General features: G+C 34.1%; 1 protein-coding gene across 2 annotated transcripts; it reads left to right on the forward strand.

The window, feature by feature from the left end:
• The first annotated feature begins 3469 nt into the window (after positions 1-3469).
• LOC102803581 (caspase-3-like) lies at positions 3470-26840 on the forward strand. 2 transcript variants are annotated; one of them, XM_006821631.3, is made up of 6 exons: positions 3470-3842; positions 17920-18195; positions 18614-18873; positions 19622-19797; positions 21427-21556; positions 22280-26840. In XM_006821631.3, the coding sequence occupies exons 2-6, from the start codon at positions 17987-17989 to the stop codon at positions 22516-22518; spliced, it is 1014 nt and encodes a 337-aa protein (XP_006821694.2). In that variant the 5' UTR covers positions 3470-3842; positions 17920-17986; the 3' UTR covers positions 22519-26840. The 2 variants fall into 2 exon arrangements, with proteins under 2 accessions (XP_006821694.2, XP_085350229.1); XM_085494103.1 differs by having other exon boundaries at positions 18617-18873.
• The last annotated feature ends 923 nt before the right edge of the window (positions 26841-27763 follow it).

Below are 27763 nucleotides of genomic sequence, written 5' to 3' on the forward strand. Positions count from 1 at the left end.
AATAATAATTTTATTAAACTCTCAATTCCCATTGTATTTCTGAAATAAAGTGAAGTGAAGTGGTCCCTGTTTGCATGTTCCAATAATAATAATAATAATAATACTAATAATAATAACTTTATTGCATCCTTAGAAGTATAAATGTTCTATTGGTTTACAGCAATAAATATATAAGTGATTAAAATAATATCAAAGTATGATAACGTAAAAAATAGAAAAAATTAGTCAAGGTGTTATATCTAAAGAGAGCTCATTTCTTAAAATGAATTATTTATGTAAAAATTCCCCTAAAAGTTTATTCAACTTCCTGTAATGGGCATTGTTTACAAATTCTATTTTCTAATGTTTTTTTTTTATTGATATGTCTGCCTTTTTCAATGACTAGATTGTGACTACTTGTCCTGAATCTAGCCATTGATATTCTTTGACTATTATCCAAAACATTAATGTAATTTTTCAGATTGTAATTCATTTTAAATTTAATGTAAGTTCTATGTCAAACCATCGTCCAGCAGCGTTTTTCCACAGGTGGTGTTTGCGCGACGTTTCTTCACGTACAGGAATTGACATAGTTTGTTAGTTCGAAGAAATACTGGTAAATGGGGAAATTTGGCGTACAGTGGTGTAATCGAAATTTTGTTTTAGTATGCACCTATTTGCGACACTGTTTATTTTCAAACGTCACAGATCGAACCAAACTATTGATGCGAAATGTTTGATTAGCTCCCGCCTTGTGACAATGACTCACGAAAACACCCAATGTGAACAGACTGGAGTTGGTGGCATTGATTACAACCGTTTTCAATGTCATATGCGTAGGTTACATACATGACGACCCACACGCCAGTCTCATCATGTGTATACACTCATTCACAACTTAAATAAATAAAAAAACTTCACGCACACTGAAAAAATCGTGCTAAAACCATGATTACTAAATTTTTTTAGTGACCGTGCAAAAACTTATTATTGTACAATATTTGTGATCCCTATTTGTGTATGCCAACTCCTATTCAGAATGAGTCAACAACCAATCATAAGATTAGTTACGAACCACACCGAGGTTACGACTCGGTTAGCCTCGCTTAACTGGTTCGTAACCAGTCTTGTGATTGTTTGTTGGTACATTTTGAACAGGCCACGCCTCCAACTGTGCCGTGAGTCCGTGCCAACCGTTAATTATTCATAAATGGAGTCAATTTGTGTAGTTTTCTTGATTTATTCTGCAGATATAGGTAAAATATAGGTAAAGCTTTGGCAAAATTTGAAAGAGCAACTATTATTCTTCAACCTGGTATTTTTTATAGATTTTATTTTTCATTCTGTTCGTCTGTTTTTTCCACTTTAAAAAATGTGAGCTGGCTGGAGCCTTCATCCATTGTCTATTTCTTATACTAGATACCAGCCGATACCCCTCTCCCTCCCGTTCATAGGGACTGCGTACAGCTGATCATAGTTCCTGGGCTTCCTGTGGCTAATTTGTGATTTCCAAAAATTAGAGTAGTTTTGTTTCAATCTAACAGTATTGATTTTTTATAATAATAACTTTATTGACATTATTCATTTTGAGTAGAACATGATAGTCAAATCTCTAACTAAATAACAATACATAAACAAACTTATACTTATACAAAAACATACTTGTATATAAAATTAGCGAAATACAAATTTGTATAGATAACATTAAATAACTGTTTGTCCAATTTGAATTGAGGCAGCTGTACTGTCGCTAGATTACTAGTATGTTTCTAGTCTGTCTCTTGGGTAGCCGTTCCTGTTTGTTATAGTGCCCTCAACGGTGATTTGTAATTATACACAGGCTAAATCTGAGTAGTGCAGCGACAAGAGACTGGAACCGAGTCTATACTGTCACGTGATCTGGGCTATTATATATACGGAAGAAAAACCCCATCAGTTTTGGCGTGACATTTTGTGAGCTGGTAATTTAGAACCGATGAATTCCATGACGAAAAACAACCAAAAAAATTAAAAAAAAACAAAAACTGAGAATCTGTCGTTACGGTGTGCGTTTGTTATGTGTCAGGTCCTCAACTGTCTGGTGACCCAGTTGAAATACAGTACTTGTAAATGTTTATTGGTGGTGTTTCCTGTTTAGTATGTTGATCTTTTATGAATGAATCTCTACACAAGGGCAATTTATCATCATAATTGTAGCATAATCATTTATATTTCAGATGAGCAATAATATTATAGTATATTTACAGATCTTTTGAAATCAGAAATGACAATTCTTTATAAACTCATTACTATGTACTTTCATTAACTATTACTTTTATCTTATTATTAACTAAGCTATACAAACTTTCTTGTTTTATTGCCGTAGACTGATAGAAAGATTGTATTTCTACGGATGCAATAAAGATTAATATTATTGCTGTCTTATTCATATATCTAATTTGGTGGCATGAACTGAATCACGATTATTAAACTCGTATTCTCATTGCATTTCTAAAATAAAGTTATTCGTCACAAAGAAAAAAATCACAACAATGAAAGGAGAATAAAAATATTATAAGTAGTGATGTAACAATGTTAACGTGGTCCCTGCATGAATGTTCTATGTCAAACCATCGTCCATTTAACAACAGCGTTTTTCCAGGTGTCTGCGCGACGTTTCTTCACGTGCCGGGAATTGACATAGTTTGTTAGTTCACAGTCCCTCTGATAGAGGGACTGTGGTTAGTTCGAAGAAATACTGGTAAATGGCGAAATTTGGCGTTCAGTGGTGTAATCGACATTTACTTTTAGTATGCATCTATTTGCGACACGGTTTATTTTCAAACGTCACAGTTCGAACCAAAGCATTGATGCGAAATGTTTGATTAGCTTCCGCCTTGTGACAATGACTCATGAAAACACCCGATGTACGAGTAGACAGACGTTTTTAAGGTCATATGCGTAGGTCACATACATCACGACCTACATACTAGTCTCACCATGTGTATACTCATTCACAAATTGGTATGGTAAAAAGTCCCATGCAGAGTGCAAATTTGAAACACAAAATGAAAAATGAAAAAGTCAGACACGACAACGGAGAAATCACTATTCACAACTTAAATAAATAAAACTTCACACACTCTGAAAAAATCTTGCTAAAACCACGGTTAATAAAAATTGTTAGTAACCGTGCGAAAACTTATTATTGTACAATATGTGTGATCCCTATTTGTGTATGTCAGCTCCATAATTTGGGTTTGTGACAAATTCGGGATATTGTTGTTTCTACGACCCGACCCGACATCATGATTCAGTCTTAGATAGGTACAAGAAATATTTGCTGTATTTAAGAAAATATGCATGATTTTCACATTAGTTTTCATGTTAAAAGCTTGTGAAACCAGACGAAGTGTTCGATTTAGTGTCTATACGCAACACCTCACTGGCAGGACTCCTCTAGATTGCATCATCGATCATGTGACCACAGCCTCGTTCTGAATATTCCGGGAACTACCTTTTCCGTCAACGGCAGGGTCGACGGTGCATTCGGGTGTGATGACCTATTCTAATACTGGCGGCATTTTAACTACGTATAGTGATTATCCTGTATGTTACCTATTGTGTAGAAAGAATCTACTTCAAAGAATTTAACAATACATTTTCAAGAGTGGGCGACCTCGACATCCGTGGCTATAAATTTGACGAGAGGCCAACCGAGGACTTCACATCATCTTTTCTGCTGATCAACATCACACTTGCCGTTGACGAATCGTGTCTATTTTAACGCTACCTCGGCGCATTTTGCTGAATTTGGTCTTGCTGTTTTACTATATTAAGATTACAGTATATACTCCCGTGAAAATCCGAGGCAGGTAAAATAGGTGAGTGATGTTATTAAAATTATAATTATCATGGTTCATATTTATTATGATGGCATAACCTATTTTTTATTTAAAATTACACATAATGAATCACCAAGTCGGAGCTCACCGGTAAATGGAATATTTATTACTGAAAGCGACAGTTGTGACAATCTCGATGATAAACAGTTTTAATTTTTTTATGATCTCGAGATGACGTCATGCTGTCGCCATTGCAAACACGTATCTGTACTCCTGTTGTATTTCTGTAACATATTGTTATTGCGTATAGCATTTGTGCTGTACTCACTCAGACAATGCAAACAATAAAAATAGTTCCTTGGTTACAATTACTTTAACACACATGTAGGATGTGAATTGATGCACGTATTAAACACAGGTAACTGCCCTCTCACTGAGAGGGCGTCTAAGGTTATTTGCGTTCAACGTAAATTCAATTCAGTTAAGCACAGTCACTTCATCATAGTAATAGTTTGTGGCTTAAGGTAGTATGCTACCTTTACACATGCGCATACTCCAGTACCTATAGAATATGGTTTAAAACAGACAGAACATGCCCTGAAACAGACAGAACATGCCCTAAAACAGACAACATGCACTAAAACAGACAGAACATGCCCTATAACAGACAGAACATGCTCTAAAACAGACAGAAAATGCCCTAAAACAAACAGAACATGCTCTAAAACAGACAGAACATGCTCTAAAACAGACAGAACATGCTCTAAAACAGACAGAACATTCCCTAAAACAGACAGAACATGCCTCAAAACAGACAGAACATCTTTATAACAGACAGAACATGCCCTAAACAGACAGAACATGTCCTAAACAGACAGAACATGCTATTGTCATTCCATTTTGTACATCAAGTTTCTCCAAGCAGAGTATGGTGATCCCATAATTTTTATTTCTATATGTTGATTCTTGCAACATTGTTAAATATGTAAAGATAAAAAAAATTACATTATTTTGATGTTTGGGTAGCGTCCTACATTAAAGCGCTACAGTCGTCAATATTGGACACATAGCGACGCATGTAAAATACATTGATTGTTTGCAAGAAATTCAAACATGTGCTGCGTGATGATTGTAGCACTTTAAATTGAGACTTTCAAAAATGACGTGTTATTTTGTGCTGAAATCCAAACCTACCTTTGTACAGGAGACAATTATTTTCTTCTTATCTGTACAAAGAAGTCAAAGATTTACAGTTTTCAATGTGCATAGTGGAACATTTTTTTATTATTGTTGCTGGTACAGCAAGGTGTTTTCCCAATAGATTCAAATCAAGAGAATTCACCAGATTGGGGGAGGCAAATCGAAGAGAAGTCAAACACTGCAACGTTAGCATTGTACAGACAATAAAATATTGGCTCAGAATTTCTGACAAACCATGTAACACTTTAATCTATGAGGCCTTCAGACTAGGTAAAGATATGGACTCAAAGGGGATAAAAAATTGGGTGTCCCACGCTAAAAACATATTTAATATTACAAACATGGACCATATGTTGGATACTGTGACAGCTGATAAAAAACAGACAATCATTACATCCCTTGAGAGCAATCTAAAATCAATGTTCAAAAATCATTTTAAAGAGACACTATATAATGATAACAAAGGTAAAAATTGCAAAAATAAAGTAAGAACTTATAGAATGATAAAACATAATTTCGATTTTGAAAAATATCTGGAAGATGTTAAAAACCCATCGCACAGATCTGCTCTAACTAAGCTAAGGATCAGTGCGCACACATTGCAGATTGAGGCAGGAAGATACATCAACCAAACAGTAGAAGAGAGAAAATGCCACTACTGTCACGAAAAACAAATAGAATATGAAAGTCATTTTCTATTAAAATGTTCTCTCTATGCTGATTTAAGAAACAAGTTCCTCCATACCACAAAAGTCATTACAACAATTGACAAATCTGATATTGAAAACACTGTAGACATTTTAAAAACAAAAGATAAACAATCACTAATTCATTTGGCAAAATATATCTTTGAGTGCTTCAATTTAAGAAATGACACTCATAAACAAAAAATACCAGCTGCTTTATAATTAATATAACTTATTAAGATACCTTTTCTGTTTTGTTTTTTTTCTAACCATTTCTTGTTCTCCGTTTTTATTTGATTTTATTATGTTTTCACTATGTCTTCATTTGTATTTTTCGTCTTGCCATTCTGTATGTATTTGAAACTTTATTTTATTTTAGAAATCTAGATCCTGAATAGGATATGATTTCAATAAAGGCATTACTTACTTATAACATTTTTTCTTTGTGAACAAATGGTTTTCTGTTTAATTAATTAAAACTGTTAAACGTTAGCCCTCGTGCAGGACTTTGTCGGGGGGGGGGGGGGTAGCTCATATCGTCAGGGGATCCTCCAACCACAGTCATGCATAGTGCTTATAGGACTTGATGTTGACAGCCTCATGAAATCAGTGGCTTGATGTTGACAGCCTCATGAAATCAGTGACTTGATCATTGATTTTGACGGTACCACCTGGGTTATTGTTGAGTCATTGATGTAACTAACACAATTACGGGTAGTTGTTATTTTTTCATATTTTTACAAAACAAGCTAGCCTTCCAAGGAAAGGAATCCTTCTGTAGGAAACACATTATCAGAAGATGTAAAATGAAAATAGAAACTGCAGAAGGAAAACATTTACTGGGTTTGGTTAATTTTAGCAAACTTTATTCCATGGTTTATATTCACTGGTTAGTGAAGTACATAATACATTTTATTGTTAAAAATTATTCATTGGGTTTTAATTTAGTACATTTAATGATCTTGAAAAAAACAGCAAATAATTATACAGTAGATAGAATTTTGTTAAACATTGAGAAAAATTTTTTTTCAAAATAACACTAAATTCTGAACTCTGATCGCCAGATATCACTTGTTTCTGTTAAAAATCTGTGAGTGACATCTTTAACCATTAACTGGATACAAGTAGACAATACAGCCATTGACGCCGTGATAACCTTTTCATCCCATACCCTAACTCTGATTGCCAAATATTTTACACTAAGTTTAGAAATCCTATGTTAATTATACAAAATGTCTAATCAATGTCAACGTAATTGCTGTTATGGTTGAGTTTCTTGGGTTTATCAATATTTACGGTATATCTTTTCACAAGAATTTGTATACACCTTTTTTTATTTTATTCTTCAATATTTCTTGAAATGAACTCTAATTTTGGAGCCAACAGACAAAATTTGAATCAATTTTTTATGTAAAAAATGTTTGCTATTTTTGTCCCAATCTTCTGAAAAAAGTGAAGACTATAAACAGGACTGTTTTGTGAATTTGTGATGAATTTGTGATGAAAAGAGGGAACTGGTGGTGAAAAGGTTTATTTTGTAAAAATTTTGAATTTTTGTAGTATTCCAATGACCCCAGTGAAATTAATAGCTACAAAATTCATGATTTTCACCTACCGGTATTTGCGAAATTGAAACGGTTTACTCTATGTGTGGAAGCATTGACTTCAGTAATCGTAATTTTTCAAAAAAAAGAAATTTTTTTCATAATATTTTGCTGGTTTATTAGAAGACTGAAAAGTTTTAATTTTAACACAGCTGAAAATAATCTAATAATAATTAGGTAATAATAGTTGAGTTGAGTTCATTTATCACATGTATTAAAAAAATGTGTTATTATTGGCAGAACTATAACACCGCAAAACCACTGGGGTTCTGTATTTGCAGGGCACTTAACTTGTTATTGAATGAGTCATAAACATATCACATTTTGAGTCATAAAGTTGAGTACCGTTTATCACCTGTTTGCTTCGTACGCGAAGTGTATCCATTATGCGTTACTGGTACGTGTCCAACATGTCAGTCGTTGATGTAGATATATTTATTTAGTTATTTTTAGTAAATATTGTTTTCACCTGATCATGTTGGCAACTGAACAATGCTAGTCAATCAGGATGAAATAGAATAGAATGGTAAAATAATAAAAACAGAGTAGAATAGAATTTATCCTGTACTTAATTTGAGCGGAAAATGCTCTGTTTTTGTACTTTGCATGAATTGTTTCCTCGAATACTGTTTCATTGAAGTCATATTGACATTTTGGAGGCACGCCTTATTTCCTTGTGACATAATCCGTCAATGACGCAGCAACAAATCATATACTGGAGAATACCGGTACTTTATTTTTGAAGGAATGATTCAGCGAAAATTAATTCCAGCTAAAATGAAGTAATTTACAGTATTAAAATAGTAATCATGAAAATAAATCTCATCATTGTTCAAATTTTGTTGAATAAATTCAAGCAAAGTTGCCAGAGTTATTAGTTGGCGTAGCTGAATCAAACTTTTTTTTCATTTGACACTTTAATTCAAAACAAATTCAGTTGTTTGTTAATTGTTTGATATTAAGTTAAAGCATAGAGGGTCTATGGTTAAAGTTGAAGGTAGACATGTCTGAATAAATTAAGTTCCCCTTGTCACTTTAAAATGTTTTTCACAACGAAGTTGTTTTATTACATTATTTTGGCATCATATGCTGTGTTAGATACTGCTGGTATATTCTTGAAGGCATTATTTTTTAGTGTTCTTATTATTTGTGTTGCATTTAAGCTCCATTTTCATTGTCTTCTAGTAAATTCTTATATACCCCCTCATATGTAATCAATAGAATAGAATAGAATAGAATAGAAGAGAAGAGAATAGAATAGAATAGAATAGAATAGAATAGAATAGAATAGAATAGAATAGAATAGAATAGAATAGAATAGAATAGAATAGAATAGAATAGAATATTTCCCGTAGGGTTATTTCTCTTTTCTGACTAGGAATTGTTTGATATCCAGGGACTTTCCATTCAACTAGTACCGATTTACCTCAGTATTTACTTTTATGAAAGAAATAATGAAATTTGTCTTCCGTGCCAATTGGTCCTTTGTCAATATCACGTGAGTGAACCATGTGACCAGACCATGTGACTAAAGGCTTTGTTGAGTAACTACCGTATATTTGCTTCTTGCCTGGCTTTGTGTGTTCATTGTTTGTATTTAGTTGTCTTAAAAATGTTGAAGGTGGTCTGAAATCCCTTTCACTTTGTTAGTGTTTTCTGAAAATGTGTCTCACAAACAAGTTTTATATAATGAAAAAATAATGTTGAAGGCATATACCCCAAAAAGTCTACCATAAAAATTTCTAGAATTTTGACTGATTACAAAAATTGTGCTGTTTTTTGTTTTCCAAAATGTTGTCTACCTCAGATTTTTTTTCTTGGAACAATGGTTTGACTCTAATTAAAACTTGAATTAATAAAAACAAAAACCGTTGATTGAACTGATGGTACGTGGTGTTATGAACACTGGAGGAATCAAAACATCTCGCAAACTATTATCTACTGCCATAGACTACCATAGATAATTTGGGTTACTAAGGTTATAACAGCATTGCTTTTTATTGAGTCATGGTTAGATACAAAAAATGTTATTTTTTTGGTTTGCAATGAAATGCCTGTAAACTTTAAGTTTGTATTATCATGAACAAATGTTTTAGATCACTATTTATTCCGTAACTGTCTGGGGATTCTTGATAACAATTTGACCTACCATGGTGTTCTTTTACCGGATCAAGAATGATATTAACCAATCAGAATATTGTGTGGTTCTCCCGAAAATTTCAGAAAATATACTATCACACAATGCATTATCATCGAAATTGCAGTATGATTGGTTGCCATTGATATCACTGCACAGCTGTTTAAAAAGGCGATTTCACCACAAGTGCCCTCTTGTCATCACAAAACAGTCCCATTTATATACTGCACTTTCCTATAGATATTGGGCCAAAACAGCCAATATAAGAAAAAAGTGCAACAAATTTGGGCGAACAAAGTCTGGTGGTGAAAAGGTTGAAAGGTAAAGTGAGTACTGAAATAGTTTAAACAGATTTCTTGATGTTATTAAAACAGATGAAATGGATGTTTTTTACCCCTTTCACATAATAAATCTGCAAGTCATTTTACAACAATAAATTTCAGTTTTATTTGTAATCTTTTTTTTTTCTGGCCATGAAACTAGTGAATGTATTTTGATGGAAAAGTTTCTTTTCTGACAACAAATGATGCACCGTGTCTGGCATCTAATGTTTTTGTAATCAATGATTTTTACTCTAAATATCTGACCAGTTGCTGTACTTTGAAAACTCAACCGTTTTTTCAAATACCTCAACGCAAACATTTTAATTCTGTTCAATTTTAATAGCACTATTGTAAAAACTTTTTAATAGAAATAGATTTCAATCTGGTACTTCGTGTTTCAACCACTTTTCTTGGAACACAAATCTGTTTAAAAAAAAGCTAGTGAAATTTACCTTCCGTGTATTTATATGTCTTTTGTCAAAACCTTGTGACTCGGTCATATGACTACAATACTCTTTGTTATACCATTTCAGTTGCTAAGGCCTGGTGTGTTTGTTTGTTAGATGTTTGTTCTTAGGTGTCAAAATACCCCTTTATGTTGTTTGTCTTTTTCTGAAAATGGTTTTGCTTGTTTGAAAATAACTCACTTTCAATATTATTATTATTATTGTTGTCAGAGATTAATTATTTATATTGTTATGCCCAAATAAGTAACTGTCGGCGTGGAGAATTCGCAAGTATTAACGTTCAGTGAACGTTGTCCTTTAGCCCTTCAAAGTCAGTCTAATATTGGGAATAGATTGGATTAGATTAGATTACCATATTGGAATAGAATAAACAACAACAACAAAATTGAATAAAAAAGCTCAAAAACTTTGCTTGAGGCGCATACAGAAACATGGACTTTCCATTTCAACACATAATCTTTTTATACCATCTGAGACGATAGGTATAGATTGGTCCCTTGCCAAGACCATGTGACCGCTCTCAGGTATTCCCACGCTGCTATTTTTGATAAGCTGTTCTCGACTAAGTGTACCTGCTTTTTCCCCACTTTTTGTGGTTTATCAGACTGGCTATCCATACTCATTTAGTTGTTTCTTGTCTCGCAACAAAATGGATAACGACAGACAATCATAAAAAATAAGGGGAAGATGGACATTCTGGATTTTCACTTTCATATCTTGGTTAGCCATTGTTATGGAGAGCCATTGTACTTGTCAATATAAGGACTTGAAAGCGAAGTGTTTGCTACAGTTACGAGATCTTAAACCAAAAATAGAACTGACATGACCATTGAACACCGCTCAGTGCTTGAAACAGAAAAAAAAATGGATGAATGCAGTCGATAGCGTCAATTTCATGCTTATAAACTGAACTACTTCGCTGTGACTTTTCAGTGATTTGTTTACAAGGATGTTTATTGTCTTACCAAAGCCCATTTTTTTAAAACCACAACAGTTGTTCTTATTTGTTTACTTATTTGTTTACTTATTGTTTACTTATTTGTTTGTCTGAATCAAATGTCTTCATGAAGAAGAAATCACATGACGTCATTTAAAACAAACACTACTGAAATGTTTATTGTACATTGTATTTTGAAATCTGTTACCATTGTAGATAGGGCTACTGAATCAGCATCACATTATCCTTTTTTTTTTTACAAATGTTGATTGAAGATGTATTATCGTATTTGAAGTCTTTAACATATGTAGTAAAATAAATTGGAATCAGCAGTTAAGGTGTTAGTGAGTTATGCATGTGAGAATCCGACTGTTTTATTAGTCTGTGTTCGGACTTCTGTTTATCTATACGTCCTTCCGACCTTCCACATGCTTGGTCCGATCAATTTCAAACTTCAAACATACATTTTATGCACATGTATTTGTTTCATGATCTGATTCAAGATGGATGAATGGCAGCCATTTTAATGCTAAAGATACATCAAAATCACACATTTTCATTATTCCAAAACTGATCTCAATCGTGGATTTGGTTTAAACTTTGTTCTTGCATTGAACACAATGGAAACTTGATGCACTCCAGTTTATTTTTCAGATTGGGTTTAAAATAGCCGACTGTTGGCCATTTTGTTTCAAAGAATGCGGGTCCTGTTGCACATTCCACATGCCTGAACAGATTAAATTCACAGACATCATTTCAGACAAACATACATGCATTTTTGTCACCTCCAAATCCAAAATGACTGAGCCATTTTGTTTAAACGAATACAGTTCCACAGAGCCATCTCTCATACATGCCAGAAATCCATCAAGTTTAAACTTCACGAATGCATCACACATTAGGTCATACATGTACATGTACATATCTTGTGTCTATAATACAAACAGAGCCACATCAGAAAGTCAGTTTTGTGTGCGATTCAATAGAATTGCTGACCCCCTAAGCTGCTATAATTCTGTCACAGCTGAATCTGCATAAATGCTCAGCGAAATTCAGCTGTTTGCTACCATTTTTTGACCCAAATATCTTGTGAATATAGTAATTGTTGCATTTGGTATACAACAAATACTATTTCATACGTCAAATGCTACAAAGTAGATCTGATGATATAGCTTTAAAACCTGTACCCAGTGAGAAATTTTCACTTTGACCAAAAACAACAAGAAGATTTGAAAATGTGCATCCTATGCTGCATACAAATTTGAAAATTATTGAATTCAATCGATTAATTATTTTTATCAGTCTCGGCCTATTAATCAGAAATTTTATTGGCAGTTAGGAGTGGATGGTCCACACTGCTGGTGACTGTACCACAGACCTTTAGGGGTACCTTGTACTCAAGGCATGATAAAAAGTTTTAAAAGAAAAATTGGCACTTGTCCAACCATATTTCTATGAGACACTTAAAGGGGAACTAAATAGAGCCTATTTTGGTGTTTGTATTTATCAAGTTATGTATATTGATTATAAATTTGAAAAAAAGAATTTAAAAAAATGATTATCTTCAGAGTTATGATTTAAATATGAGAAACCATAAACCTGCGAAGGACTTCCGTTTACGCCATCTTGCCATAAAAAAACGCCCTCATGAGGTATAAACAGGTAAGGTAACAAAGCATGATGACGAAATAGTATCTGATTAAATATAAGCAACTTAGGGAGCCATAGCTGGCTGGACTGGTGAATTGACTTCTAGTCTAGGTTGTTTCGACTTTTACGTTAATGTTATTTACAAGCATATCAACATACAAACATTATGGATGTGCGATTGATCGAGACAGGCATTTTGTTTTGTTTTTTGTCTAACTGTCTAATAAATGCTGTTTCCAGTACTGCACTGTGCGGCGTGCAAATTATTCTAAGTATGGATGCTGGAGTATGCAATCTTGAGTTTGTAGGGTGGTGGTGGAAACATTTTCGCCCATGTATTCACGGGGCTGCACTGGCAAATCATGGGACAAGTGTCACAGGAACACTAAGCAGATTGTTCACAGACTTCCGTGTAATTTGAAATAAAACTTTCATCCGAACAAGGGGCATCGTCGACGATATACTCACACTGGACTGAATTGAATCTTCACAGTATACCGTACTTCCCTGATCATAAACCCGGAGGCATGAACACGTAAAGGAAAAGTAAGGGATGAGCTTATACTCGAGGACCAACTCAGAAAAAATGATTTTGTTTTGGGGTTAAACACTGTAACCATCATGCAAACAACGAAAAACTATCCAAAAAAAATATTCGTTCACCACGCCGGGCTCAGAAAAATAATACTTATTTTTGAAAAAAAATGCGTCATTGATTTGAACGATACTTGAATGAAGAAACAAACATGTTCATAAAAAACACACACATTTTATTACAATACGATTTACATACCGTCTGAATTTACGGTGAAATAATGGGTAGGGTCTGTGAGGAAACAGTGGACGAAAGCATTTATCATTATCTTCGTTTTGGTATGTTTTCGATCGTACGCAAACTCTCGACGCAAAACAATTTTCCACCATGAGGTTTTTCAGCACGATTTGACCTGGAACAACTTCCTTTGACATAACAGGTCATATCTTTCATTAACCAATCAAAATGATGTGTCGTAATGATGAAATTTTCCGATTATTGACGATGATTTTTTAGTGCAATGCGGAAGTGAATTACCGGAATGTTAAAATGCAATCTGTAGCACTGATTGCAACGAAAAAACGATGATTTTTTTCCCTAAAAACTGGCGATTCGCAATTTCCGAAATACAAACGACGGTTAATAGTAACCGTGGGTAAACTGAGTGTGGAGGAAGAATTTAAACACCTTTCTCGGTCGCCAACATGTCTCATCGTTCAAACCCTAGGCCTTTCATGATAGTCTCAAAGTAAACCATGCCCAATAACCAGGTACACGCCTTGACAATCACATTTTTCGCTTTTCGAAGGCTACCACTCAAAGATTGGATTACTCCAGAATTGCAACATCGATGTTCATCCTGAGTAAATGACAGAATAGAAACGATGCAAATCACGTTGTGTACGTTCGCCATGCACTCTGAACTTGAAATTAATGCGAGTTTTCTCATAAAACTAAAAGCATGAACCAAACTAACATGCCAATCACGATTATTATGAAATGAAACACACCTTTTACACGCCTATTTTAAAGAGTATCGTCGACGCCCAGTAAAAACACTCTGGGCTTATAATCGTGAATGCCCTCAACTCGATAAATACCAAGTAAAAACATAGGGATGGGCTTCATACTCGGGAGGGGCTTACGATCGGGGAAGTACGGTACTTTAACGCAATTGGGCTTTCACTCTGAGAATACTGTGGTTCAAACGCATAAGGCTCTAACCCAAGTTTTAAAAAGCACATTGTGCATATAAAAGTTGAGTTTATACTAATAGTACACAATGCTAGGCAGCATGAACGGCTATGTACAATGGCATATACGAATGCGATCAGATACTAAAACGTCATAGCTTTGATAAGTACCCTGATGTTAAATATGTTCGTTCGTTAATTATTCCCCTCCATGAATGGCCTCCATGGCAAGCACTTCAAATGCCTATCCAAGCTACAGTTATAATTAAAACAAAATTAAACCATTGCAATATTATTTCGAATACAGTTTAGAATATACACAACTATAAATTAAGGCCGCATTTAGGTTCGCTTTAAATATGAAAACTTGCACCAACAATGAAAATAAAAACAGAAATTTGAGACAGCGAAATGTAGTCCAATATTATCAAACGTATCCTGGTTACCTACATTTTCAATTTTCCCTGAAAGTTTTAACATCTTTTGAGCAAGAAGATTTCAACATTTTACACCTACTGGCAGTCACTAACACTTACTCAGGCTCATTTTGGTTAAAAAAAAATTGGTTCATTATTGGACACAAGTTATTAGGCAACTACATTTTCATGTCGAAATCCAGTTTTTCAGAGTGTTTGTACAACCACCCTGCTACAGTTTACAGTGACAATCTTAAATACATTAGAATACAACTCAAGCATAAGATAAAACCACCCTGAAGTAGACTATAGTCCGGGTATATCTAAGATAAGTGTTGTGTACTGTGTAATAAAATTTGCACTGTGCACATAAAACCAAAACAAATGATGTAAATGGTGGAATGAAATCTGCAGGTTTTCTTAGCTTAAATTTTCAAGGTATAATGTTCAGCTTACTGCATCTACAGAGGGAAAGTGAGAGGGGGGGGGGGTAAAGGAATATGAAACTGAACAGACTATGTGATGCATGTAGCTGGTCAGGATTGCTTAAGTCTCCAAGTTGAGGTATATATACAAGGCAGACTTTGAAATCGCAAAAAAAAAAACCTGTTAACAAACAAGCTTCTCTCTGATTGGTCTGACTGTTAGATGTTAGGGTCAGGCAGCCAATCAGAAACAATCTTGTAAGTATCTTTGCATTGATTCTAGTCTCACCTCAGTGCGATACTGTGTTTCAGTGGTACGTGCTAAATTCGGCAACTTTATATGTTTCAATTAACATCTGGTATGTGACTATGTACAGCGTATGGGATATCTGCCATTCACTGAGGTAGTTAAATAAATAAATAACCAAACAAACAAACAAACAAACAAATAAATAAATAAATAAATAAATAAATAAACAAACAAATAAAACAGTATGTGATCAATGAATTATTATGTCCCTTGAGTGTAACTGTAATACGACCAATCAGTAAAAATAGGTTTAGAATCTATATTGAAAAGTAAGTGAACAAACCATGAAAAGAAAATATTGTATCTATCATGAAGACTTTCAAAAATACTGTAAAATACTTATTTTTGCTTGCAACTAATTTTTGCTGAAGGAAAGATCCAGTGAAAATAAAATCCAGCGAATATACCTTTTTAGACCCCGTTCGGACGAAGTCTGAAAACGGGGACTTATAATTTGGCCGTCCGTCCGTCCGTTCGTGCGTCCGTGCATCCGTCTGGAGTCATATCTCAGAATCCCTTGGACCGATTCCGTTCATTCGTTGCATGTGCCTAGTACTTTATGTGGGACATATGCACATGCAGTGGTTTAGCGATTAGATTCAAAATGGCCAACTGGCAGCCATATTGTTTTTTGAAAATGTTGTATTTTGGACATGCTTTGTCAGTTTTCATTCAAACTTGGTACATAGATTATACATGTTAGGATACATGTCCATGATGATTTATTTCACAATTGGATCAAAGATGGCCGACTGGCAGCCATCTTGTTTTTTGAAAATGTCGCATTTTGGACATGCTTTGTCAGTTTTCATTCAAATTTAGTACATAGATCATACATGTTAGGATACATGTCCCCGACCGTTCGAGAGTTCCTGAGTATGTCCGTCCGTCCGACCGTCCGTCCGTCCGTGCATCAGTCTGTCCAACGTCATATTTCAGAATCCTGTGGACCAATTCCGTTCATTCTTTGCATGTGCTTAGTACCTTATGTGGGACATATGCACATGCAGTGGTTTAGCGATTTGATTCAAAATGGCCAACTGGCAGCCATCTTGTTTTTTGAAAATGTTGTATTTTGGACATGCTTTGTCAGTTTTCATTCAAATTTAGTACATAGATCATACATGTTAGGATACATGACCATGACGATTTATTTCGCAATTGGATCAAAGATGGTCGACTGGCAGCCATCTTGTTTTTGTTTTTTTATGTGGTATCTTGGACGTGCTCTGTCAGTTTTCATTCAAATTTGGCACATACATGTACTTTATACATGTTAGGATACATGGCCATGACAATTTGTTTCAAAATCTGGTGAAGGATGGACGATTGACAGCCATCTGACTTTTTGGCCTTAATATGACAAGCACAAAGAGAACTTAACAGGGACTGTGTCATTTTCAATGACTTGTTTCCTATATTTTAAGTTCAACTCGTCAAAAATCAGTGAAAATAAATTCCATACAAATCACCCAAAAGGTCTTTTAAGCGAAAATTAATAATCCCAGCTAAAATAGATTATTTTACAGTAATATTGATTTTAAAGTTGCAGATGGTGTATACAAACATATATATGCGTTTGTAGCAAACTGATTGTTGAAACGCTTCCAAGATTAAAACTACCTTCAATCACCTCAACTTAATTTATTTCTTTTTTTAGGAGTTTGTTGAACACTCCATAAACCATAAACGGTATTCTGGCTCATTGTGGATTATACAGGGTTTAGAAATTTTAGTATTTTCTCTTTCACTTTCACTACAGGGGTTTTTCTAGAAAAAAAACTGCTATTCAACGGTGCCACCAAGTGGGGGAGATAGGGTCCTCCCTACCAGGATGTGGAGTTTTTGATAATTCTAAGTTAAAGTGGAGCATTCTATGGCTTCCTTGGGGCGAAAATTACTATCAGACGGGTCACAGTTGAAGACTGTGGCCACATGTGATCCCTGGTCAATCAGAATTTTATGGTTGCCAGAGGATCTGCTCCCCAGGGTAAGGGGGCACATGGCCATAGCATGAGGGCGCTGCGCCCCTGTTCCCTTATTTAAAAAAATCCCTAAGCTAGATTCTATCTACAATCGATACTGCTCTATTGATTTACTTTCACCATCTGAAATATAGAGGGCGTAAGTCATTTTAAGCATCCAAGTCATTTGTGATTGTGCATTGCATTGCAGAAAACAGTACCATGGAAGTTAATTTCACAACAGTTAATATCCTTGTGTATTATTTCAGATATAGCAAGTTATATTCTTGCAAACTTGAATCTTGTGGAGACAGCAACAAACTTCAAGACCAAGACATGGCGAGTGCAAGTGATGAAAGCGTTTCAGATATTACAAAAGAAATCGTTGATTTAAATGTCAATGACCCTTCTGCGAAAGACGAAAATGGAGAAGAAACCACGGATGCAGCTCCAGTGCGAATCAATAAAATACTGCATCCAAGTGCTGGTCAAGACACAAGCGATAGTTCACCGGAAGAGGTAGTAGATGCAAAATTCACAATCGGGTAAAAAAAAACAATTTTTTATTTAAGATTTTTTGAAAATTTTATAGTACCCTCCTGCCTCTTTTCTCAGGACGATGTAATTCACAACATGAAGATTACAATTGTACTGAATATTCGCAGATTGTTCTTTTCTGATATTATGTAATTGTGGTGGCTACTTCTCATAGGCTATTTAAACTAATTAATTATTCACATATCATTCAACATATTTTAAAATATTTTCGAATATTTTAGACAATGAATCATGAAACAAAGTATGTATGAAAAACATGCAGATTATGCCCCTCTAATCTACGTACAAAATATTCTGAGAAACCCTATTCGTGTCTTGTATTGAGAAATTAGATCTAAAAACAAAAGAAAATTGCATTTTGACACTTGAGGGTGCTATACCGAATTCCTTTCCTATTCTCTGCAGTAGCTCGAAAAAAGAATTTACACCATACAGAACCACGAGTCATAAAACATTAGTTAATGAATATGATATGACGCATGCAAGACGAGGTAGAGTGATAATTATTAACAACAAAAACTTTGAGAAAGAAACTGGTATGAACTTGAGAAGTGGAACTGATGTTGACGCTTTCAACATAGTGAATAGTTTTCAAAGACTTGGTTTTGAGACAACACATTATAACGATCTGAGTGTTAGAAAGATGCTTGCTGTTATGAAAATAGGTAAGAAATGATTTGTAACTTTTCTATCATCACCTAGTGGCAGTGAGTTTTCTCTCTACCTATCAGCCGAATATCTGCGTCAGTGTGCCCCCTAAGCTGATAAGACGTGCCACTGACACAATGAAATGTGTTGGGACGCAAATTGTTGTGCTAATTCACTGGCTTGTCATTGACACAACCGGAAATTATATATTGCTATACTGTGAAATGACTAATTTTCACTGGGTTTAAATTAATTGCTAATTTACCATTTCAAGCATATTCAGTGGATTTTTAATTCACGGTTTCATCATTTAGATAATGTGTTCTATGCTAAATTTGACATATTCACTGGGTTTTAATTTAGCGCATTTTCCAGTCAGCGAAATAAGCAAAATTAAAACCCAGTGAATAATTAATTCCTTTACAGTAGTAATCTTGAATAGCATTTTACTATAATAGTTATAGAATTTGTTTACTTCACATTTTATAAACAAATTGAGTATAAAAACCAAGCCACAAGCTGACTCAACTTCATTTTAGGGATTTTATTTTGAATCAGAATCCTTACAAAATCAGTTCTGTTAATAAAGAGAATACTGTGTGGATATTTTGTGATAAGAATAACTAAAACTGACCTTTGCTTCTTATATTTGTCTGCATCATCATAATTTCATTCAATAGTAGGTTTCTCTCATTTCTTTATTTCATACTAAAAAAGTTTGATTTTTGTAATAATTTCTAGATATTATTTATTTTTGATCGACAGTGTCGCGTGACGACTTCAGTGATTGTGACTGCGTAGCATTTATAATACTCAGCCACGGTGACGATGGAATTGTGTACGGAACAGACGGCACACTTGAGGTTGATACAATAACAGAGTTCTTTCAGGCGGATAAATGTCCAACTCTCGCTGGAAAACCTAAACTTTTTTTCATCCAGGTATGAAATGCTAATTATTTTGAATGAAATTGAAAAATTCATCATTGTTTCTGCAATTATACCGGAATATAAGAAACACTTTGTATGGATAATATATATAAAGCTTTACATACTACTGTACAATGCTTTATTTTAGCTGGAATTAATTAAATAAATTTTAAGTGTTTTGTATGAAATTTATTTTCACTGATTTTTGACAAGGTGAATGTAAAATATAGAAAAAGGGTACATTTGCTGGATTTTACTTTCACTGAATCATTCCTCCAGCGCAAATACTGAAAATTAATTCCAAGTGAAAATAAACTATTTTTGGCTCAACGGACCATAGGTCCACTGAGCCTATGGGATGGGTTTCTGTCCTGCGTCTGTCCTGCGTCTGTCGTCCGTCTGTCTATCTATCTATCTATCTGTCTGTGCACGACTTCTCAAAAACTGCCAAACCGTTTGACTCGATTTTTGGTGTGTGGATGCCTTGATGAGTGTAGATGGTAATTTGTTCATGAGAAGTCGATCTGCCAAAAATTAAGCAAATTAGCCCCCCAAAACTCTAAAATTTCTTCTATGCTACTATGACACTAAGTGGTCTACAGTGCTGATATTGATAGTGCATGTGCCTTGGGTTGTCCTCTATCAGTTTTGTTAATTTGGTAAGGAAATTTTTCAATTTCCTAATTTTGGCGAATATTTTAAAATGGTCATTTTTGGTCAAAAATTCTATTTTCGACTTCTTCAAAACTGGTAGCCTGAATGCTTTGATACTTGGTGTGTATGTACCTTGTGTTGACATCTACTAGATTTGTTCATCCCATGACCATATCTTTAATTCTCTAATTTTGGCAAATATTTTTGTCATTTTTGGTTAAAAATGGAATTTCAACTAGCCACTATTTCCAATGCTTTGGTGTTAGGCATACATGTGTTTATTATTCCATTGACAACTTTGTTGATTGTCTATTGTGATTGTAATGAAAACATAACCACTCAACATATTTAAATGTGTATAGACACATGTGTATGGAAAATTATGCAAATTGCCTGATTTACATACCAATATTTAAGCTATTTTGGTGATATCTTGAGAACCATTTAATATGTTTTAATAAAACTTGGTGCATAGATGTGTTGGGACAGTTTTCAGATATATTTAGTTTTTGGTGGAAATTTATGCAAATTATCTAATTTGCATATCAGCTAGTGAAATTCAAGCCATTTGGGTGCTATTTCAAGAAGCATTCAACATATTTCAACAAAATTTGGTATATACATGTATGTTATTCTCTCAACATGCTGGAGTTCTTTTTAAGCTCTCTTTGATTCTAATTTTATTGAATATTTCTGTTATTTTTGTAAAAAATTCCACTTTTAGCATAATGTTTTATTGTCTCACTCACTGCCTTTTGGAGTATTTGTCATATACAGCACTAATCTTTTGTACAATAGCCGTTGAGCAACAGACCATTGGCCTATTTTTTGTATTCCATACAAAACACCCAAAAAGTCTTTTCAGCAAAAATTAATCCGAGCTAAAAAATAATTAGATTTACCACAATTTTTATATATCAACAGTTCATATCAGTTGATCATTTCCCCCTAAAAATTGTTTAAATTCCTAACTTTACATTTTACTAGGCATGTCGTGGTGATAAATTTGACGATGGGGCTGTACTCAAGAACAATGGGGCTGATGAAATGGATGGAGGCCGACAACAGCGCATTCCTGTTTCTGCAGATTTTCTTTTGGCTTACTCCACTGTACCAGGTAAGGCACAAAACCCTGAAAAATTACCTTGAACTGAACTGGAGTACAAGATTTTCCTAAAATATGTTGAATGTCATATATACCATTAATAGAATAAAATAATGCTTTATTTTACACCATTAAAACATTTACATTTTAGTATTCTTTTTATTAGGTTATTTGATGATAATGTCACCATGGTAACAGTGTTACATCACCATGGTAATATTTATGTCACATCACTGTGGTAACATTTGTGTCACATTTCTGTGGTAACATTAGTGTCACATTACTGTGGTAACATTAGTGTCACATTGCCATGGTAATAATAATGTTACATTCCTATGATAACATTTGTGTCAATATTACTGTTCCATCACCATGGTAATATTAGTGTAACATCATGGACATATCAGTGTCACATCACCATGCTAACATTAATGTCTCATCACCATGGTAACATTAGTGTCATATTCTCATGGTAATTTTAGTACCACATCACCATGGTAACATTAGATATCTTCACTTCACTGTAGTAACATAGTGTTCCATTACTCACATAAGTGTTGCTTTACCTTTTTAACTTTTGTGTCCCATTGTCATGGGAACATTTGTGTTGTATCTCCATGGTAACTTAGTGTCGTATCTCCAAATAACAATGATACATGGCTGAAACTGTAAAAAAAGCAAAACAATAACTTGCCTTCCATTGATGCTGACTATTGTTTTGTTTGTTTTTTCTAGGGTTCTATTCGTGGAGGAATCCAACTAATGGTTCATGGTTCATACAGGCACTTTGTCGGGCGTTAAACGAGTACGGTGACACTCTGGATATATTACGAATGATGACCAGAGTGAACCGGATGGTTGCCTATGAATTTGAATCCAATACTACCCAAGATTTTATGAATCAAAAGAAACAAATACCTTGTATTGTCTCTATGCTGACTAAGGATTTGTATTTCCCCAAAAAATCTCAGTAACCATCTTAAAGAAGTCTATCTTTTGAGTATGTGACAGTGATCTGCTCGTGGTATCCATTCAGTTGTTCAGCCCATGAAGGCGCCAAATGGTTTTATCTCTTCATTTTATGTTTATTATGTTATTTTTATTGCTATATTTATCCAGTTTATCTTTGAGAGATGAGGTGTCCATAAAACGTAAGAAATACATCCTTTTTCGAAGAAATATTTACCTGTAGATGTTATGTAATCAGTGTTGGTACCTGCCTTGTGGCAAGATGGAACAACAGCAATTTGGACAAGAAGGAGTTTATCGAGGAAAAACAGAATAAATTCCATGAGATTGGTCAACTAAACACAGCAACCAGCATTATATGTACCCCCTTCTTACCTAGACACTCCCTCTCATTCAGATTGTGTTTTTACAAATGTACACATAAACTCTTGGAGAGCAAAAATTTGATGTTTTTTTAAAAAGTTCTGTGTACACGTACATACCACAGAAAAAAACTAGAATTATTGAATTGAGTAAAATTATCAGTACTTTCAGTAGAACTATTGTTCTTTACTCTGTAACCAGAAGTGCCATTGTAACACTACAGTGTGAAGTTCACTGTAATTGGGCAAAGTAGTTGTCGGGGCTGTCTCTAAGTTCTAGAGTAGGCAGATAGATTTAGATTGTAGGATACCAAAATGAGAAAATGTGATTTTTCAGAATACAAAGAAGCCGACTGAATAAGCCAAGTTGACAGCTATCTAACCTACAATGAAATCCCTGAGTATGATGTTCTATTAATATATGGTAATTATTTCCATGTCTTCTAGAAAACTAATCTTTTGAAATTCTCCAGCAATAACTCATTTTCCTGTAATTGGGTAGATAATCAGAGCGTACAAAAAATAACATGAACAATGTATGGTGTTTTTTTTTTGTGAGGTCTTATACTGCAGGTGATGCCAACAGGGTGATAACTTTATAATTTGATTTTCACAAAGTATATCAGCTGCCAATAAAAAAAATACTTTGAAACGTAAAAATCATATAAAAATGTTGATATATGATAACATTGGTCATGTATGTGGACATAATTATTATAAAAATATATTACAATTATTAATTATTTTAATAATATTATTTTAAATCTGTAAAGTTTTCAGAAAATATGCACACCATTTCATATAGGCATGACAGTTTTTTATGGAAGTCTTTCAATTATTTACTAATCGTTTACCTGGAAATCTTCCACTACAATCAACTCCAGTGATGAGGATTTCATTAGCTATAGAAGCCATATTGTATGGTCCATTACCCAGAATGCTTTGCTGTTTTCTTACAATAATTGGCCAATTTACTACCATGCGTATGAAAGATATATACAAGCAGTATGCATATCTACCAGTTGCGATGGCACCATGGGGGTGTCACCCCCACGATAAGATAAGGTGAAACACTCATCTATATTTGTCACCTAAGTGTACCATCAAAATTTGCTCCCCAAAATGCAGGAAACAGCGTTTCAGAGGGTCTAGATTTCAAAATTTTCCCGGGGGACCATGCACCCAGACCCCCCAAGAAAGGTCAGGCTTTCGGCGCTCGATTTGTTGACATTCACATCAAATCTTTGCCCCCACAGTCAAAAAAAGCTGCCGCCGGCTCTCCCTACTACCTTGTGATTGGCTAAAGTATGGTGGCCATCACGCTGCGTCCAGTTCAATATGGGACTCATAGCGGCGTACACAATGCATGTAAAATACATTGTTTACATGAAATTCAAGCACGCGTTGCACGGCGACCACTGCCCTTTAAGTTTTAAATTGCATTTGAAACTAAACTTATAAATATTTTTATATAAACAAAAATTCATGCCTATATGAAGGTGTAAAGAAAATGAGTGATGTAAAAAAAAATTTGTGGGGAAAGTATAGTTGGTGCTTTATTATAAGTTTTATCAGTTCTGTATATCACTATAGACAGGAATTACATCATTTTCTTGTGGAGTACAGTTGTTTAACTGTTCCGCTTTCTTGGACATCAAAGGTATTGCTACAATGTACATTCTTTTTGTTACTTTGTTGTGTGAAGTGTGAAATTGTAAGTTTCAAAATGTGAATGTGGTGCATCTGACCTTTATTGTGCAAATACATATAGGTTGCCTAGGCAGCAGTATCCATACAAAATATTATCTTGTGCAATTTCAACAATCCTATTTACATGCTTTTTTTATCATTAATATTAATATTATTTAATTTTATTTAATCCTCGTTTCCAATATATAGGTTGTAAATTCATTTGTATTACTGTGTTTTTTTCTATAATATTATGTTAATGACTCGTTAGAGTAAATATATATTTGTGGTTGGTGCACCTTAGATACCAAATGCACTTCTAATGGATCTAGAACTAATACTCTAGCAAAGATTTATAAGGTAAGAGTATGCAACTTAGATTGCCGTGATATGCGCAATGGTCGCTTGCAAATGGTTTGATTTCGAAAAACAGAATTGCTTAATAATCATATAAAATGCAAAACATACTTATTACATGCTGTATCAAAAAGTAAAGACAGTACTGTGAATGCATCAATTATTCACTGGGCTTTATTTTCGCTGATAAGTAAAATCCACTAAATTAAATCGACATGAACATGTGAAATAAGAATAAAACTCATTGTTTCTTTGATAAATTTATCTAATTAAAATGATTAAATGTCAGTGAAAATAAATGATTTTGCAGTAGTCAAAATGATCAAGACGAACATCAAGTGCTTTCACAGACTCGCTTAATTTTATGTACATTTGTCTTGCACTGTTATGCATACATTCTGCTTTATGATAATCTTGTAATTCGGGTGAGTTCAATCGGGATCTTCATCGCATATCACGAAGGTTGCGTACCCGCATCTTGTATATTCTTGACTTCTACTTTATATATTTTATTATTTTATTCAGTTTTTAAATTTTTGCGAGATTTCAGAACTTGTGAAGAGATATCACAAATGTAGTTTTTTATCTTGGTTTAAAATATTTCTGTTTGGTTTGGTGTGTAAAGTTGTGAACAGATTTATTCCACGTCCAGTGAGTGACATACTCGGCTGTCTGAAGTGTGAAACAATGAGCCAAGTACAATATCGTAATGAGCATTGGTACGATATAACTGATGTTTGAGATTCTGTGATTATCACATTAGGTGACTGACTGCACTTAACACATGTCACCTCTAGAGGGCGATATACAGTTAGTATTTGGTTGCATTACTAAACATATCGAACATTTATATTCTGTATAGATTTTTTTAGTGGCGCAGGCGCAGCCTGAAAAGGAAGTATAGTTTCTTATTTCCGGTTCCCTTCTATGACATTTCCTTTACATCTCCAATATTTTCTCAGAAATTCTGCATAGATATCAATGAAACTTGGCAGGTTGATGAACAAGTCTCTGATGAATATGCACGTAGTTTTTTTTTCCAGATCTGAAAATCCTAAGTGGGTCTTTTTCATGATTTTCATCCAAAATTACCTCTCCCAACAACGCTGCGAGAACAACTGAGCATGCTCAGAATAAATAATTAGCTTAGATTGTAATGCTAGGGTTTTCAGTGACGTCATGACCTTGATCTGGATCAAGTAACAGAAATGAACCACAGTCTGGTTTTTGTTTGGTTTTATGAAATGGAAATTTTCCGTTATCAGTACAATACTAGATTAAGGGAAATCACTTTATGATGAGTTGTACCACGATAATCGTAGTTGTACCCACATAGTGTACATATTAATTCAATTGTTTGCAGATGTTCCATGTATTATTTTAACATGAGTATTTTATAATTAAAATAACTGGGAATGACATTCATGTCTTGTTATTGTTGTAGTTATTTATAAGCTTTTTTTATTAAATAAAAATCTGTAAAGTTTCGACGTGTCACAATTTTGCAGTATTGCAAGAGAAGGTCTACATCCTACTTTCCAAGATGTCGGACATGTTTGAAAAAAAATGTCATAGTAAGAAAGTTCAAATAATTCTCATTTGCCTCATTTATGGGCTTTATACACAAAGTGGTCGATCAAGAGGATGTAATAATTAAAAAAGGTTAATACGATGATATCGCAAAGTTTGCACTTGGATTGTTTGCCACACCCTTTATCTCCACTATGGGGTGGTTATACTGTTATCCTTGTAATCATCACATAGTTTTGAAAGTTTATGTTAAATCTTTTTAATATAACAACCGCTGTACATGCGTTTTTTTATACTTGCTGTTATAGCGCCCTCTGCTGTCCATTACCTTTTTGAGGTAAATTGCTGTTTGCTGTTCTTTATAATAAAGTGCATTAATTTGTAATAAATCTGTTAATGTTCTTATATTGACTTTTTGTAGTACAAAATGCTACCATGATTGTTTGTGCTAAGTTGTAACCATAGCAACATGTATAATTTAATATATACATGTAAATGAGAACACTGCATATTTTGTGCTCTCCCAAGATTCATAAAGTTATAGAAAAAAAAAATAGTGTCGAGCAGTGAAATTCATAATACAAGTGTAAACACTTCCTCATTATATTCGATATATACTAAAAACGTCAGCATTGCATACTCTATTTAAAATTTAACTGAAAAAATTTTTTTGGCATAATTTAAGACACTAGATTCACAAAAGTGTGTGAATTGAATGCAAATACATTTTTTGTATAAGTAATAAGTACATTGTAAATATTTTTGATTTCGTATGTGTTTACGCCCTCATCGGCCATCCTCAAAATGTCTGTCCTTTTTTAGGTAAATGTAATTTATCCACAAAGGTACTCGTAGTTTTTAGAACGACACAGCACAGTCACTCCTAGCAGTGACCAAAAACTAGATCAATGTTATTGATTTTGGCATCTATGTGTTGCTTTTTTATTATGTTCGACAGATATTGCTTGATGCATGATCAATGGCTTCGGGTGTAAGTCGCCAAGACCGATACTTATACCTAAAATCCGAAAAAAGGAGGGGGGGGGGGGGCAAGTGCATAAGAACTATTCCCTAACTGACACATAAACTATTCTCTATTCCAAATTTGCTTGACTGATGTGTATCGTTAATTTAAAATGAAAATTGGTAAATGTTAGCATTACACCATAAAGTCGGTCTTGGTGGTAGGAAAAAACACAAAATTGAAATATACAGCGGCTTTAGTTTGGCATATTGAGAATAACGTCATACAATTAAGCGAGGCAGTCGACACATGCGCTTGCGGCAGACGGCCGTAGCGCGTCGTTAACTT

Source organism: Saccoglossus kowalevskii, chromosome 19, assembly GCF_978046115.1.
Source record: "Saccoglossus kowalevskii chromosome 19, keSacKowa6.1, whole genome shotgun sequence".
Taxonomy (NCBI): domain Eukaryota; kingdom Metazoa; phylum Hemichordata; class Enteropneusta; family Harrimaniidae; genus Saccoglossus; species Saccoglossus kowalevskii.

Coding starts and splice junctions, on each gene's coding strand:
- LOC102803581 (XM_006821631.3), top strand. CDS start 17,987: ATGGCGAGTGCAAGTGATGAAAGCGTTTCAGATATTACAAAAGAAATC. Junction 18,196..18,613: donor GATGCAAAATTCACAATCGG/GTAAAAAAAAAC, acceptor TATTCTCTGCAG/TAGCTCGAAAAAAGAATTTA. Junction 21,557..22,279: donor GGCTTACTCCACTGTACCAG/GTAAGGCACAAA, acceptor TGTTTTTTCTAG/GGTTCTATTCGTGGAGGAAT.